The 16,510-nt window shown below is 42.9% G+C and overlaps 5 protein-coding genes across 5 annotated transcripts; 4 read left to right on the forward strand and 1 right to left on the reverse strand.

The window, feature by feature from the left end:
- Window positions 1–628: 628 nt before the first annotated feature.
- Window positions 629–1,882, reverse strand: AOL_s00078g204 (uncharacterized protein; the record flags this gene model as incomplete). The annotated part of the gene is made up of 4 exons (XM_011123467.1): window positions 629–911; window positions 972–1,187; window positions 1,248–1,328; window positions 1,410–1,882. The coding sequence occupies 4 exons, from the start codon at window positions 1,880–1,882 to the stop codon at window positions 629–631; spliced, it is 1,053 nt and encodes a 350-aa protein (XP_011121769.1).
- A 4,965-nt stretch (window positions 1,883–6,847) lies between these two features.
- Window positions 6,848–7,391, forward strand: AOL_s00078g205 (uncharacterized protein; the record flags this gene model as incomplete). The annotated part of the gene is made up of 3 exons (XM_011123468.1): window positions 6,848–6,885; window positions 7,063–7,252; window positions 7,314–7,391. The coding sequence occupies 3 exons, from the start codon at window positions 6,848–6,850 to the stop codon at window positions 7,389–7,391; spliced, it is 306 nt and encodes a 101-aa protein (XP_011121770.1).
- A 3,436-nt stretch (window positions 7,392–10,827) lies between these two features.
- AOL_s00078g206 (uncharacterized protein) lies at window positions 10,828–11,614 on the forward strand (the record flags this gene model as incomplete). Its single annotated transcript, XM_011123469.1, has 2 exons — window positions 10,828–10,900; window positions 10,971–11,614. 2 exons carry the CDS (start codon window positions 10,828–10,830, stop codon window positions 11,612–11,614), a joined length of 717 nt encoding a protein of 238 aa, XP_011121771.1.
- Window positions 11,615–12,164: 550 nt separating this feature from the next.
- Window positions 12,165–12,878, forward strand: AOL_s00078g207 (uncharacterized protein; the record flags this gene model as incomplete). The annotated part of the gene is made up of 1 exon (XM_011123470.1): window positions 12,165–12,878. The coding sequence occupies one exon, from the start codon at window positions 12,165–12,167 to the stop codon at window positions 12,876–12,878; it is 714 nt and encodes a 237-aa protein (XP_011121772.1).
- Window positions 12,879–13,685: 807 nt separating this feature from the next.
- Window positions 13,686–15,140, forward strand: AOL_s00078g208 (uncharacterized protein; the record flags this gene model as incomplete). Its single annotated transcript, XM_011123471.1, has 5 exons — window positions 13,686–13,878; window positions 13,957–14,146; window positions 14,229–14,801; window positions 14,887–14,929; window positions 15,006–15,140. The coding sequence occupies 5 exons, from the start codon at window positions 13,686–13,688 to the stop codon at window positions 15,138–15,140; spliced, it is 1,134 nt and encodes a 377-aa protein (XP_011121773.1).
- Between the last annotated feature and the right edge of the window lie 1,370 nt (window positions 15,141–16,510).

Below are 16,510 nucleotides of genomic sequence, written 5' to 3' on the forward strand. Positions count from 1 at the left end.
GCCACCTCCAGATCTATTCGTATGTATATGCATATGGGCTTCGAAAAGCAGCCGTATGCCGGACTGCAAAGAAGGGACCTTACTTATCAAACTTGGATAAATTCAGAGCGGTACAGTATAAGTACTTGTCTCATCCTACTCACAAAGTGATATTAGAATGAAATCAGAATCCAACAGGTGCAACACAGTAAATCCGGATTTATTACTCTTCACCAGCTGGTCAGCTACGCTCGACACCCAAATTTCTATGTTACTGCATTCTTGATCGTCTCTTTCCACAACCTTTGAATTGGTCTCGAGACTACTTTGAATTGTAGTGAATATCAAGTTCCTTTGCATGCGTACGCGTGAATCAATAGGATATGATAATTTCTATATATAGAGCCTCCGAAGCCCACCTCGATTGAGGTTTCCAGTTTTTAATTTCTAATTACAAGCCTATATATAGATCTTACTCTCTTTTAAAAACTATTGGCTTCCTCAGTATCGTTACAATCAAAAGGACTGCAGCCTCTCGTCAATTTAACGTAAACATCGAAACATGCAATCTATAGGTCTAGTTCTAAGTTTCTGATGCTTGTACTCTTTGGTTAACTATTCGTAGGTGCTCATATTCCCATTGACCCCTTTAACCGGAGCTGGCCTCCTCGGAATCAATATCGGAATCGGTCTGGCTAGCAGCACGCCTGGCCTTCTTCGCCTCAATATCTCTTTTAACTTTTTTATAAGTGCCATAGCCACCACCTTCTTTGTAGTTTCCACCACCAACATTGTAGCCAGCATCACCATAATCAGGCTTTGGCTCAGGCTTTGTTTTATCCACATAAACTGGTTTTGGTTTTGGTGGCGGCTTAATTTTCGGCTCGGGATAGACGACTTGAAAGACAGCACATCCTCCAAACGGCCCGTTTCTAATAAAACCTATTAGCAGGCTGCATGATAAAACATGAAACTTAGATATATATACTCACGCTGCATAATTTTCACATCTCATCAGGCAGATATTCTTTGTGGTGCCGTATTGACCTGCGCACTTGATATCTTTTGGAACAGCGACCTTTAGGAAATGTATCCTGTTATTTGTCGCATAAAGTCGGGATTGGTGGGCGATTTCACCAGGCGGTTGCTCGAGGACATGAGCCCAGGGGCCGAAATGCTCGCCGGTACCTGTCTGGTCAAATCGACATCTATATACCCCAGTTGTCAGAAGATTGAACTTATGTCACTGGCGACAGGGTTTCCATTACCTGAATGGTCCAGCGCCGTCTTCATTCACTTGGTGGACTCTTATGCTAAGCCAACCCCAGGAGTGGACTGAGCCATTCTCTCTAAATGTCATTGTCAGAAACGTGATCCAAGGTTATAACCCAGTTTTCCGAGGAGGTAGATCCATGGGGGATACATAATACATACTCCATAGGTTAATTTCAAGATTTTGAACCCAGTATTTAACTTGATTGAACCCCCCAGCAGGAGTCGGAGCCATGAAAAAATGATAGTTCCGATGCCTCCACATATCCGGATGCCCCTCAAGATTTGCCGGACTAAATTCTGTAGGCCTCTTGGCAACGTAGTAGGCGAAGAGGGAACCTAAGCTTGCGCCGCATCCTTGTGGTGTGTATTTACGGGGTATATGCTTGAATGGACTTTCCCAGGTAGCCGGGATGACTGGATCGCTGAATACCGCAACATCCCATTGTCCTGGATGTTGGTGATGCCCATGATCTTTGATTGCGATATCGTCAAAGTGCCCGATAATTCCACCAGTCTTCTGGGGATTATAGTCACCAAAGGGCATGTAAAAACGACAATGGGCGGAGACCTGCTGAACGCTGGCCAAGATAGCCGCAGCAGTTGCAGCAGATATTTTGAAGTTGACCATGCTTGTAGCTTAGACTAGTTTCTTCGTCTTAGACGTATATTTGGTAGCAAATGTAATATACTTGAAACAACAAGATCAGAAACGAGAGTATGTATTTAGAACAAAATGAGAAGAAGTAAAAAGAGTGTAAGGACAACGACAATGCTAAGCTTCTCTCCGCCTTGTGCTTTTCAGATGCGGCACATGCTGTAGCTAGAGAAAGAAAGTTTAATTGTAGGCTTGTGAGCACCAGGATTTAAATAGATATTTTTGGTCCCGCGATTCAATTGATCAATCCGACGCTGTATTCAATATATCCGAAGGTCTTCATACGATCAATGTCAACTCGGTTGTTCTGACTTGTAAATCGGACTACCCGGCACAGCAGACTTGGTTAATTACTGTTAGCAATCGGATCTGCAGCCTCATTTTTAATCGAAGCAACATCGAACTCGTGGTTTTAATATCGAAATTTATAGGTACTGAGTATGGAAATTGTATTTTTTATTCGGCCTAGGTAGCCGATTCTCGACTATCTCGCGAGCGCTAGCTGTGTCTAGCTATGGCGCTGTTTTCAATTCCGGTGCTGCAAACAATGGGAAAGGGAAAAAACCTATGGCGGCCAGAATGCGTGACGATCATTTTTATGCAAGTTTAGCGAAAGAGCGGCTCCTTTGGCCGTATTGGGGGTAACAATTTTCTGGTTTTTTCTTGTTTTTTGAAATTCCTGGTAATTATCTGTAGCTATATAGGAGCTGCATGGTCTACCGCTGGTTGTATTTTTAGGCTTGTATCTAGTTGATAACTGGCTTGAAAGTTGATCCTCAAGATGTTAATAACTATCCCTCCCTAGGAGCCTCCGGGTTGGCTAATTCGCAAGTACTTGAGCTAGCTGTCTTGCGCCCAGCCCTAAAAGGCAAGCTAGCACATAGCCAAATTTATAGGCTGGTCTGTGATGTGCTCGTCTAGAAGCTTAGCTAGTTCACAAAGCGGTCGACAAATTAGCGGTTCACAGTCTGGTCTACAGATCAGTTCAGAGATTACCCACAGGCATGTTGTATATGTCTTTTGTTTGCTGTTTTATAGGTTGTTTTATAGGTGGGTCCAGTCTAAGTTAACTCAATGTAGGCAGCGTGGCCGGTGGGAGCTAAAAGCGGTCAATTAACAAGAGACCCACTTTTTTGTTCAATATGCAACATTGCACTGCTCTAGATATAGATATAGATCTTAGCTGTTCTTTCAGCGACTAATTTGAGTTTATAATTTAGGGGGTGAAAATAGTCGGTTGCCGTCTGCACTGGTCTCGTACCCGGACACATTAAAGGCCTGCACCTGTTCTTGTTGGTTAAATAATCGGCTACTTTCGCGAACCTGCGTATGAACTAGCCTGTTCACCCGTTAACCGGCATTGCTGTGATGCATGTGAATTGCTGGTAACGTTGGTCCTCGCGACGCATATATATTTTTAAGGATCAGGAGGAGGGAAAATAGGAATGCCTATTATAACATTACGACATTTTTAATAGTACTATGGTGTGGATCCCGTATCGTCGGATAATCGATCTTTGATAGAATTTGAATGGGTGTATAAAACCCCAATACTATATTAAACCTTTATCTCTATAGCTTTAGTGTCCTTATGCATATGCTGCGCCCAGCCAATAACCTTCGATCTCTCGGCTCCGTAGATATATGTTACGTGTGTATGTGTAGATGCATGTACGTCTAGGTGTAGCGCGGTTTCTGTCTATATAACCAGCTGTTCGGTTTATTCGGCTGCTTAATTTTTACACAGCTAGTCTATGCATGGAATATTGTTAGTCTCAGAGCCAGACGCTCACCCACCGATCAAATATGGTCATTAAATAATGTTTTTTTTAAAGGGTGCCATGAACTTTTCGAAATTTATTTCAAAAACAGTTTGATTTTTGTCCTACCGTAATATATTAATATTCAATGTCAGATGGTTAGAACGACCATCCCGCATAAGCGGTGCATGCTGCTAAGGCTGACCACCTCGGGCCCTCCGTACCCCTTAGGAGCCTGGTGTATTATATGGGTTTTGAGTATTTCTATCTAATCAGATTATATAATTATGAGTATTAGTGTTTTATTGAGGTGTACGTGAGATAATACGAACCAGAGCAGTCCAGGAACAAATCTACTTCCTCACAGTTCAATAACCATAGAGATCAGACTTTAAACTAATATAAAGATTTGATATAATTACACATATTATATCGATATGCTTACGTAGACTAGGGCTTATAGTTTAAAGATCACCACCGCAATGGACTTGATTACATTCATTCGTAGATGGAAAAACAAAAAAACGAAGGTCTATTCAATGTAACGTATGATATCAAATCGAAATTTTGTTACAACAGTATTGAATATTCTAATCAGGGTATATCACAGTACAGACTGATCCTCTCGCACGAATTTCAAAAGAAGCAAATTACACGATGGTGCATTACGCTGCTCCCCGAAATAGAGTTCGAATTTTCGTAGCTTCGGGACTGAGAATTCGAAGACCAGCAAAACGCAGCATTGGGATACAGAGAGATCGGTCCAATAATGCACCGGTACCGCATTGGATATACTAATATTTTCTAAAGAAATATGATAGCATTATAGTAACTTGATACTAAGCGTCTAGACTAACTGTTAACCGCTTCCGCACCCGAGCACGAGGCGCCGTGTTGTCTGTAGTATTTCTAGGTGGCAAGCCTCTGTTGGTCGGCTCGAATCGGCCGCCTGTAAAACCGAGCTACCCTTTCGAGCTTCGAGGGTATTCGAAATTTTTCTAGGATATCTAAAATCATACGGCTGACAGTCCATCGGAGCTCTGATATTGGCTTTGTTATCCATGTTATGAAAAGAGATGGGTTACGCGAAATATTTTTATGTTCTCAATATTGCAGTTCGAGTTCCCAGCTCTTTTTTTTTTAGATCGGAGCCCAGTGTTAAGGTCTTCCGATTACTAAAATTTAACGTACGTCCATCTGTAGATTTTGAAAAGCATACGTTTGTTATACCCAAAATGCTACGCCGTATCCGCAATCGATTGCAAAGGATAATTTCATAAATTCGGCCGGGTCAGATCGGTATCTTCAATTGGCAGGACCCGAGTTGTGACTGAAGCATCATGACATGTCAACATCGTCACACTATTATACACGACTATAAAGGGCTAGATCGATGAAGGATAAACAAAGAAAACCCATCACCAGATGCCGTCAACAAATCTGAGACTTCATCGGGAGGAACTGGATCAGTCAAAAAATTTCCGGTTGGCTTGAGCACTGAGCGGCGAGATCCAAATGTCCTTCTTTGCCACAGCTTACCCTTGTATGTATATTCGCTTCACTTTGTCTAAGAAGTGTTTTAGAAGGATAATGATATTCGTTCAAGGAACGTTAGTTGTGGACTGATCAAGTTTACTCCATCGGACGGTTCGATCGGAACTGACGGCACAAAAATCAAAACTGCGGCCTCATTTCGCCTCGCCCCAATTTCCCCTGCGGCGTGCACGCGTGCGGTAGTTTTAAATTGCTAAATGTTCAATGCACCATGCACCTATCAAGGAAGAATTGAACTTTTAACGTATTATCAAAGAAATAGGTAGTTGAAGTCATGCCTGCTCGAGGATGTTCAAATGAAAAGGTTTTCCCGATTAATTTGATTCTAGCGAGAAGCCGTCCACTAGACTACCATCAAGCCCCCAAAGCCTGTCCCGGGCCCACCTCGGCGATTGCAAACACGGCAAGATGAAGCGGGGAAAGGAATCTGACGAACCTGAATCAAATACAAATGCCACTGCCTGAGAGCCTCCCCCAGGTTTATGCAGGGGCAAGGATTTCGCCAAAAAGCTTATGATGCGGATAAGCAAATGCCCAGCCGGCTGACATCCAACGCCAACACCACAACCGATGTCTTTAAGTATTACCCTATCGATCTAATATGATCCAGGATCTGGTTTCACGGAAGGTTTTTAGAAGAAGTCTCAGCTGTCGTTATGTTTGTGGTCTGACAGGGTCAGATCTTCCAGATTGCAACCTAATGATATGATATGTCTATTGAAGGCAGTTGCCTTTCTTTTGTTTGAAAAAATATTCCTGCTCAGATTTAGAAACAAAATCTTTGCACAAGCTATACCCTGGCATGGTTCAAAACTTCTTCGATCCGTCGAGCTCGCCCGAGGGTTCTACTGATTAGAACATACTAAGAAACCCGGCCAATCGGTGAAAATTTTTTCTTGGTATTCTAGAACTCTGGATCTCATGGGCCCATATGGGTCCTAGACTGGCGAAGTAATCGCTTACCCCTGGTTGAAGTAGACGAACCAGGAATGTGACGTGAACTTACCCAGGAACTCCCGAAAATCAGCTGGGATATACTCTAGAGGAGGTTCAAAAAACCCTAGCCCATTGGGTCATATTGATGTTACTGCTGACAGGGAGAAAGGTCCGAATTTCCCGGATGTAGCCGTGAGAATGTAATGGTATACCGGTATCAGACTGACGAGAGGGTGTCGACGCCACGCAAGCTCGCGTTGAGTACGAAGAATGATATGGTGATTGATAACATGATAATATATGCATTCCTCGAGAGAGGATAATAATACGACCCTTCTTTTATCTATATAAGGACCTCATCTTGACCTCTCTCGAGTCCTACTTCATTCAGCATCACAGCTTTATATCTTCAATTGATATATCTACCTTGTTGCATTTTGCAAAATCAACGCACCTTCATCGATCACCGATCATCCAAATTATTGACCTCATCTTTTCATAATTCTATATAACAATCTCACTCTCTATCTATCATACCGTAACTTCTCACTCCATTAGATCTTGTATGTCGATATTCTCTCCTTTTTTCTTCACTCTGAACCCGCAGTCTTCACAGACGATAGTGCTAATATTACACCTCCCGAGATTTCAGTAAACTCTATATACCTTTACTTCCTAAAACAGCACAATGTACTTCCCAATTGTCGCCCTCCTCTCCCTTGCTGGGTAAGTTTTTTTTAATTTCTCATTCTTCAACTGCCTCACTCCACTACCAGCGGTGCTTCTATCACCATAACAGAAGAAGCCATTATGCCTGAAGATCTTCAACTTCAAGAACATTAGTCCCGACTCCGCCACGCGCATCAACTAGTTGACTAACATGCGCCTCTCTGATTTCCTTAGAACCGCTTTGGCCGTCCCAGTCGCCAACGCCGCTGAATCTGCACCGTGCACCACCGTCATCCGTGTCGCCCCACACTTTGACCTCTCTCCAACCCGGACCATCTACAAGAACACCGTCACTGTTTCCAGTCCTGTCGACTGCAATGGTTGTGTTCTTAAAACCGAAACCTTTAATTTCGGGCCTGGCCCAGTATGTACTCCTCCAACCCCACTGAGTGTATTATCATCAAATACTAACAATATTGAAACAGGTTGTCTTTAGGACTGCCACTGCCACTGTCGGGACCACTACTGAATACGATTTCCAGTGTAAACCGACTCTAGCCTAAATACTACAATAGACCAAAAGAGGCGATGAACAAGAGGGGAGTTGATCCTCAAACCGCGAAGGTTGGGCTACCAAATTGTATACGGTACTCATACCGGCTATAAAAAAAGGAAAAGTTTTGCGGGTTGGTTTGTCTTTTTTTTTGATTATTCAGAGTTTAGTGGGATTGGATTGGACAAGAAAAGTTGGCATTTTGTGGGATTTATCGTGAAATCTTTTTAGAGAGTTAGATAACCGAAAATACAATAAAAAAACATTTGCTTTTTTAAGTTTATTGAATTTTGAGATTATAAAATCCACTTCTTATGTCAGAATAGTCGCTACTGAGTGGGCCTAAACCATGTTGTCCTATAGCAATGCTTTCATTTGGCCGTAGGGAACTCGGCCAAGTCGGGCTGGTATTATAATTGTCTCAATTAATTTGCAAGCTAAGGTACGTACAGTTTCCAGGTCTAGGTACCTACGAGACAATACGTACAGGTCAGAAAGGAAATTTGGAATTATATATATATCTAAACTCAATACACCGGTTTCTTCAGTCCCAAATAGTCTATAGAAAAGTTCTTCTCGTCTGCGAAGACCGTATCCTTTCGATTACTGTTGGCCTTGGAATACCTCCGTCGAACAGGATGACTCGAGGTTCTCTGAAGCTCCACACTTTTTCCGCTTTATTGATAACTTGAATGATCCGTGCCCATCGCTGGTTTATCATTTTAAAAAGATCGTTCGGACTATAGCTTAGAAAGCTATCGCACTCGCCAGGGACACTAGATGCGGGCCAGATTGAGTGGGGGTTGCAAGGCATTTCTCGTTCCGTATACTCCCATATATTATGGAGTTATTGTCATAGAGTATTTTCGAGAGATCTCGAGAACGAACAGTTGATGGAACCGTGATTTGAAGTTTTTTTCCCGCGATCTCGAAGACGCCTAGCTTCTTCGTTTATCGACCGATATGATCGAGGAACTCGACTCCGATAGCCGAAGTGAGGGGTTGGGGGTTACTTTATATCCCGTGAAGGCGCTCAGTAAATATCAGCGCAAAAGAAGCATATGCGCATCAAAAATATTGCCTTCTGGGCATTGGAGCGAGGTTTTGGTTGAGTTCGCGTATTCGTTTCAAAATTCCCGGGCTCAAATCAGTCGGTGTAAGCCGCCTAAACCGACGACGAAGGCGAGAGGTACGAATAGTATGGTCCCAGAAGATGTCTATTTCAAAGCGATGGCGGGCTTTGTCGATGTTGATATCGCTAGGATTCAAAAGGCTGCTCGATGGGCAAGGTAGGCGGTTAGTTTTAGTGGGGTTGCAGGGCATTGAATCGATCGTTGCAGTACGGGACTACGATATATATCCCGTCGTTGGCAACCTAAGTTTTTATGGTTCCTGTAGCTTCGCGATGTCCGGTATCCTCGAATCGCGATATCAGCCTGGCAAACTTGCAATTTGGGAGCTTGGAATTTATTAATCTCTTATTGTGGAGTTAATAAAATAGGCTCGTGGTACCTGGCGTGTATCTCGAGACCTTCGCTTAAGCGTATTGTAGTTAATATATTCTGGGATTTATGTTTTTCATTGGCCATTCTTCAACCTCAAGACGCGCATGATAGAGGTTCTTGTTGCTATAATCGATCGAAGGTACCCTGGCTGGTGGCTGAAGAGCAACAAACCCATAAACCAATCAGCAAATATCTAGCCTTGTTTCGTTCCGGACAAACGTGCCCATGGCCATGAACAGTTTGTTAGTCCTAGAGCCCGATGCCTATCCTCATATGAGACTGAACTCTTTTGGCGATGTTCTTTTTTAAATTCTAAATCCAAAAATTCCCACGAAAGCTCCAGAGGTATCTCAAGATCGCGCGGTTGAATAGTATATTGATTGACACTTCGAATTTCAGATGACGAAGCTGTCAGACCATGCCAAGGGCTTGGTCAATCGATCAGAGAATACTATAAGTCGGCACAAACCCAATTGTCGAACTGCCTGATCTCCCACCTTCGATGAGTAATATATATGTGATCGGGGTCGTTAAGAGGGTATTCTTCATCCGTGAAGTCAAAGGCGCAATTCGTCCAAATCCACCGTCTGCAGCCCATAACAACCCCCCACATGCTTCGAGGCGCTCCCTTTACCAGAGTTTCTAGAGGGGTAAACATCCTTTGCAAGGCACCTCAAAGCCTAGATCGTGCTGTCAGTATGCAAATTTATCGTTATTTGAAAGCTAAGACGTTCGGCAATGTAATTGTTAATGTTTTATACATGCAATTGCGCAAGGTAACACATGTACACAATCGCTGCAGTGCTCAATAAAAGATTTAAAATTTTAAAATCAACTCGATTGGCCATTGGCACGGCGTATTTTAAAGCTAAAGATCCCCCGGGCCATCGAGGATTTAATCGATTTGTTGAGAAGCTCGCCTAACAAGTAGCTGCTTTTGGTCTGCTTAGCCCAGCGGATCTCACTGACTCGTTATCCTGCTAATTGTGGGTGAGGCGGTTTGAGGAGGATCGAAACATGTTCCTGTGTAACGTGGGTAAATGGTTGCACGCTAACGATTTTGATCAACAGCCACCTGTGTAACCAAAGTTCGTTGCATGTTAACTTACGCACGCCTTCTCCACAATGTAATTGAATTGCACTTGTATAGCTATATAAAATTTTAATAATTCGTGTCCAAAGATATGATTTATGCGTTCTTAATACTATATAGTATACCTTCATACGAAACTCGCTGACGTAAATATATAGGCTTGGTGATACTATAGACGTCTAGTATAGAGATCGAGATCCGATTTCTATACATGATATTGTCTCGTGCCCAGACCTTGAAGGCATGGTATCTACATATACATTATAACATGATAGCTACTGCTAGTTTGCATGCGATTGCGTTATACGTTAGCTGTATTATTTAGGCATGAACACGCCCAAAAGATCGAAGACCCTATTGGTCGACAAGGCCTTAAAAAATACCGTAAATAGCTGCCATTTTCTTGGTTATATAGGATAACGAGGTAATTTACGTTATCGAGGACTGGCGGTTTTGGCCCAGACTAGGTTCAACGGGAGGCTGTGTGCACAACTGCGCGGCTCGGTTCGTCAGCACCGCGATATCGCAGCATAATTACAAGGATCAAGGCTTAAGGACTCTTGGATACGTCGGTGGACACCCACGTGCATGATCAATTTATATCAATTCAGTCGGTCCTTGGCGTTTAACTGACCTGATCCTATCTTCTGAATCTTGAGAAATTAATTATAACCTTTGGTTCATACTTAAATATAAATAGCCCTTTGTCCCCGTGTAGGATATCTAGTAGGCCAGCATTTCGGGTCCCCAAAATAGACACCATAGGTTCAAAACTACGTTCTGGAAGATATAGATCGCAAGGACTCGGTTCAGAAGTGAATTATACATCCATAGGCTCATGGCCCATCATGTCAAGGCACACTCATACACAAAAACGAGAATTCGAGCTCGAGCGCTTAGATGAATTCGAAAGAGACAACGGTAATTTTATTCAAAACCAGGTTTATATAACATTATTGAAATAAAAACCTAATTGAAAGCATATTTAAAGAAACAGGACCGGCTGTACCACTAATACAGAACCATGAGCTTGCACAAGACCCGGAAGCTCAACCACCGGGACCACCCGAACCTCTCCCACCATTCTTTCCCGCTCTCAACAACATCAAATTCACTTTCAGTCACCCGTTCTTCCTCACCGCCATAACTTATACCCTCCCAATTCTCACAATTTTCGCCATACCAGCTTATCTATATTCGCCTCCCAACTTCCTTATGAATTGCCGTTATGACCTCTCCGAACACCCCGGTCCCTTCATCAATTGCGCATACACTTGTTTCAAAAAAAGCCTCACATTATCAAATCCTATTTTCTCATTATCAGCCATAATTCTTGTACTAGGGATCACGGCTTTAGGACATCTAACCTTAACATTCTGCCTTATCCATGCTGCCATGGCGGAGCATCAGCTACAAGAACCAGGACCTCCGTTCACTGGACATCTTATAATGGTAGGCTTCGTGGGCGGAATATTGGGTTTGGGTGTTGCTGCTTTCTTCATGTGGGTAAATTTATTAACATTCGCAAATGTTCTCGGGTGTATATTTGGGAGAGTGGGTTGGCAGATGATTGTGGCTGTCTATCACGCTGTTAGGGAGCGATTCAGAAGATATAGGTTGAGACAAGTACAGTAGGAGTATAGCCGATTGAATTTGACGGCAGATAGTTGATTCGGTAAATTGATTTCGGGTTTTATACTAATTTGCAAATTATATATTGGGTAACTTAAGAAATTAATTGTCTGTATAATCTCGATTTAAGATACTAGTTGCCCCGGTTTAGGTATTGAACTCATCTGCGCGCGACCGTCAATAAAGATATATCGGTATATGCGTTGAAGATACATATTCCAACATTTGGTTACGAGACTGAGCTGAGCTGAGTAGCCTAGGATGCCATCGGCAGTTAGGATTCCACCCAACGTACCCCCCTCAAGCTGATGTCAGATATCAAGTAACCTATTTCTTTATACGGTTCGATTTCAATATTATCCGCTATTCTCGTATATGTTAGATATGGTTCAGGAAGATATAGACCAGTCACCTTCTCCCCGTTTTCAAAACTTCAACGAATATTAAATTTATCAATCATAGATATATAGATACAATATAGGCCGGCTCCGCAGTTACTGCAATACATAATATATAAATAGCCGGCTTCAAATATATACTCCAATATCGCAAAATGTCCACCCAAAAAGCACCAGAAAACTCTCTCTCCGTCCAGCGCGGAAACTACACCTCTTCTCTTCCAGGGCCCCTCCTCTTTGTCGCCTTCCGCACTCTAACCGTCCCAATCCAATACCTAATCCTCACTCGTTCTACCACTCTCCTCCCTCTGAAATCATTAACTCTCTCCCAAACCCTCCTACTAGCTATGCCGTCATACATAGCTTTCAAACACATAACCTGGTCTCTCCTCCTCATGCGCGAACGCATGACTCTCCCATTCGCCTTCTTCGGCGGTATCTCAGACCTCGCATTCGAATGTCTAACATCATACATTTACACCCTTCATCCAATCAATCCAACATACTCTCCATCCCTCCTGATCCCAGGTACAATACTCAATATCATTGGAATATCAACGGAATTGATTTCAGAGATCCAAAGACACAAATTTAAATCCGATCCGAGGAATAAGGGGAAGATTTATACTGGTGGTCTTTGGGGAATTGTTAGAAATGTGAATTATGCTTGTAATATTTTGTTTGCGTTTGGATATGCCAGTGCTGCTGGTGGAGTAGTTTATGGGGTTATGTATTCGGGGATTTACGTGATGAATTTTATGGGAAATGCCATTCCGGGGATTGAAGCGTATATGAAAGGGAAGTATGGAAGCCAGTGGGAGGCGGTGGAGAAGAAGGTCAAGTGGAGGCTATGTCCTGGGATTTACTAGTTATTTATATAATAGTTTGTCTAAAATTTAAAAGTACTTACATTATATCTAGTATTAAATTCGAGGTTTGAAGATCTAGATATACAAGTTTTGGGAAATATCAGTAGCGAGATAACGTATAACAGACATGCGATCAAATATATTTATCAGATTTGACACACGCCTTGGGGTTGTTAACCTTAACGAGTTTATTAATTAGTCGGTGGAAAGGCCACAGAAAGGCGTGATTAAAAATGAGATCAAGGTGCATATAAAAACCCAACCCGCATCAGTAAATTTAAATGCAGGCGTAATCGAGGGCTTGATTAATTGTAAGCTAGTCACGTTTTGTCGGGATCCACCTAGGCCTGCCGACGTCGAGACCCACTCCACTGCATGATATCGCATCTCCGAGTCCGGGACGCCAACAAAGCGCTAAGACTTCCAGGTACCACTCGATAGAAAACGATTTGTCGCCGATTGCATAATATCCCATGGATCCTTCACCATATGTTCGGATCTAGGTTAAATGTTTAGGAAGCCTAGCAAACCCGTTGGACCGGGGATTAATACTAAATAATTCAGTTGGCGGAGTTAGTAGGCCAGGTGTCTATATAAATGGGGCCTTTAGGGCTTCTTGGAACCCCGGATTGTTGTTATTTTGAGTTTTAGGAACTGAGAGAGATATCAATTGCCTCGATTTTGTATTCTGCATTTTCTACATATTTCGCAAAGCCCTAAACCTAGCCTCTTTGAAGTCGGGGTCGGAAAGCTTGAGAGAAAGCTTCGAAAGACAAAATTGAGCTGCGACAACACAAAATATACAACATGGTCACCAAAGAGGTCTTGGGAAGAGAACTCACGTCGGCAGACAATGTTCTCATTGCTGCGACCTGGGATGAACCAACGGAGTGGATTTCCCGTATCAAAAGGGAGCACCCGGGTATCGTAGTTAACTACTTTCTCATTACCCTCGAACCAATTGAGGTCTACATGAAAGGCGGTAGTCATGTTCCAGATGGTACTTAACATTTTCTTACCCCCTGAGCCAGCCTTGTCGAATCGAACGTTGTATTAAACATATTATATAAAATTCTAGAATACTTCAAAGATGTCACTATATTTGTGACAATGCAGTACCTTCCACCGCCTGAAGCTGCCCCAAAACTTGAGATATGCACTATTCTTAGTGCGGGTATCAATCATATCGCAAACACACCGATATACAGGGATACAGATATAACTATCACTACGAGTAACGGTGTTCATGGACCTCAGATTTCCGAATGGTAAACTCTGTTACTCTATGTTAAACCCATTTTTTCGCCAATAGAGTCAAGAAGCTAATGTTACTATATAAATGATATAAAGGGTCATTGGCCATATCCTCGCACACACCCACCGCTTCCGCCTTTTCGACCAATGGCAAAAAGAACACAGATGGGCAAACAACTGGGGTAGTTTCACCGGAAATCCAATCCGCGATCTCGTTACCCAAAAGATCGGAATCTTTTCCTACGGTTCTATAGGCCGACAGGTCGGTCGGGTAGCTCACGCATTAGGAATGGAAGTACACGCATATACCGCTCACCCAAAACCTACAAGAGAAAGCAGGCGGGATAATGGATACATCGTACCCGGGACCGGCGATAAAGAGGGCGAGTTTCCGGTGAAATGGTGGAGTGGAACCGGTAAAGCGAGTTTTCATGAATTTTTGAGAGAAGGGTTTGACGTACTTGTGTTCTCGGTGCCATTGACGGATGATACAAAGGGGTTGATGGGGAAAGAGGAATTTGAGATTTTAAAAGAAACAAGGAAGAGCCCGTTTTTGGTAAACATCAGTAGGGGCCCGATTGTAGTGACTGAAGAGCTGGAGAAGTCGCTAAGGGAGGGGGTTGAAAATGGAGGGTTGAGAGGGGCGGCTCTCGATGTCGTTGATCCGGAGTATGTATTCTTTTTTTCATGTAGACAGAGTATCTGGTTGGATTCGCATGGCAAGAATATATATACTAACAGAAAATTTCAACAGGCCCCTTCCAAAGGAACATACACTATGGGATGCACCCGATGTGGTAAGTCGCTCCTCTTGTGGCTCGTTTACAATTATTTCCGTTCATCGATACTAATAATTGAAACCCAAAACAAAAGTATATCTCTCCACATATCTCTGGCGCCGGCGTCACTTACTTTGAAAGGTGTCTTGATATCGTGGCGATTAACTTGAAATTAAGAGCAGAAGGGAAAAGATTAATCAATGTTGTAGACCGAAAGCGCGGCTATTAAAAAATAATGACGTATATAATCATGTTAATATAATTAATCATAGTATTTGAATTCGCATCACTAGAGAGCTTACGCCGCAAGGTACCGGTACATACATCCGCACGGTTTCTTTAGCCATGTTATACGAATGCATAGTAATACCGCAGAAATGCATGACTACATCGGTATATGAATTGTGGGTTTCAGAATTTCCTATGTTGTACAACAGATAATTGCGTCCGAGTTAAAGAACTATGAATAGGCACAGCCGCAACCTGTGGGTAGTTGGATAGTCAGGCACAGCTCAGTCCAGCTACAGAGCCTCAGGGATAGAATTATTTTCAAGTGTAGTTTGGAATTAGTGTGTGCCGCTTCGGACCGAATCCTCGGGGTCGACGAAAACGGCAAGTTCCGAAGCTTTCTTTTTTTTTTTCGTCTTCCCCCTTCGAATTCGCGCTTATAGTGCACAATAAGACGAGATACTGGAACTCTCACGCAGATTCTGGAACTCGGATTGAAAAATGAAGCACTTACGTAGAGCATTACCATGCATACGAGAAGCCAATGCGGTGTAACTACTAGTGTAAAAGTATATAAGATACGAAGCTAAAGAATTCGAATGAACCCGACTCGAGTAATGGTCAATGCTGTTGGATTTGTCAGGCGGCGAGGGCGGACTGTTTCTGGACCGTTGGTTGGTTGGTCTGGATGCTCGAGTCATGACAAAGCAACCTTCATGCAGAGCACTGCAGACCGAAGGGGAAGCACATCCCATTATAATATAAATTTCGTATTGTATTTAAAAATTTGGGGCTTTTTTGTTGAAGTCATGGTTGTATTAGTATATCGTTATATATTATTATATCACAACAGGGGAGGGTTTATATACTTACGTACTCCTTATAAGGTACCTATTCCAACCTCCTCTTAGAGCTGTCCTTCGGCATCTTCTTTATATAATCTTGGCCTCGAACGACTTCTTCATATTCTTATATGCACGGTCTGTTCTCCTGCATCAGATCCAATCGCATTGCATCATAGCCTTCCGCCCCAATTGCCCAAGCGTGGGGCTACCCTCCAATCCAGAGCCTTGGAACCCTCCTGCCGGCTCGCATCTGATAACTAGTTCCAAAGAAAAGGGCCCTGAACCGGACCAGCCGCTATCAGTATTACTTAAGAGTTTCCCGTTCCTTCTGGATCTAGGCCGGGCTTCTTCACCTACTAATTGTCAGCTTCTGCGAGGTGAACAACATAAATAGCAAGCCAGGTATTATACCCAGCTAGTTGGTCCTGACTTGGCTTATTCACACGATCGATTTCTATTGCTGTAAGGAGTGGTAGTAGTTTGTTCGAATAGGGCAGGAAGGGAAGCTAAGCTAAGCTGGCTGGTG

The sequence above is a fragment of the Orbilia oligospora genome, assembly GCF_000225545.1.
Source record: "Orbilia oligospora ATCC 24927 unplaced genomic scaffold scaffold00078, whole genome shotgun sequence".
Lineage (NCBI taxonomy): Eukaryota > Fungi > Ascomycota > Orbiliomycetes > Orbiliales > Orbiliaceae > Orbilia > Orbilia oligospora.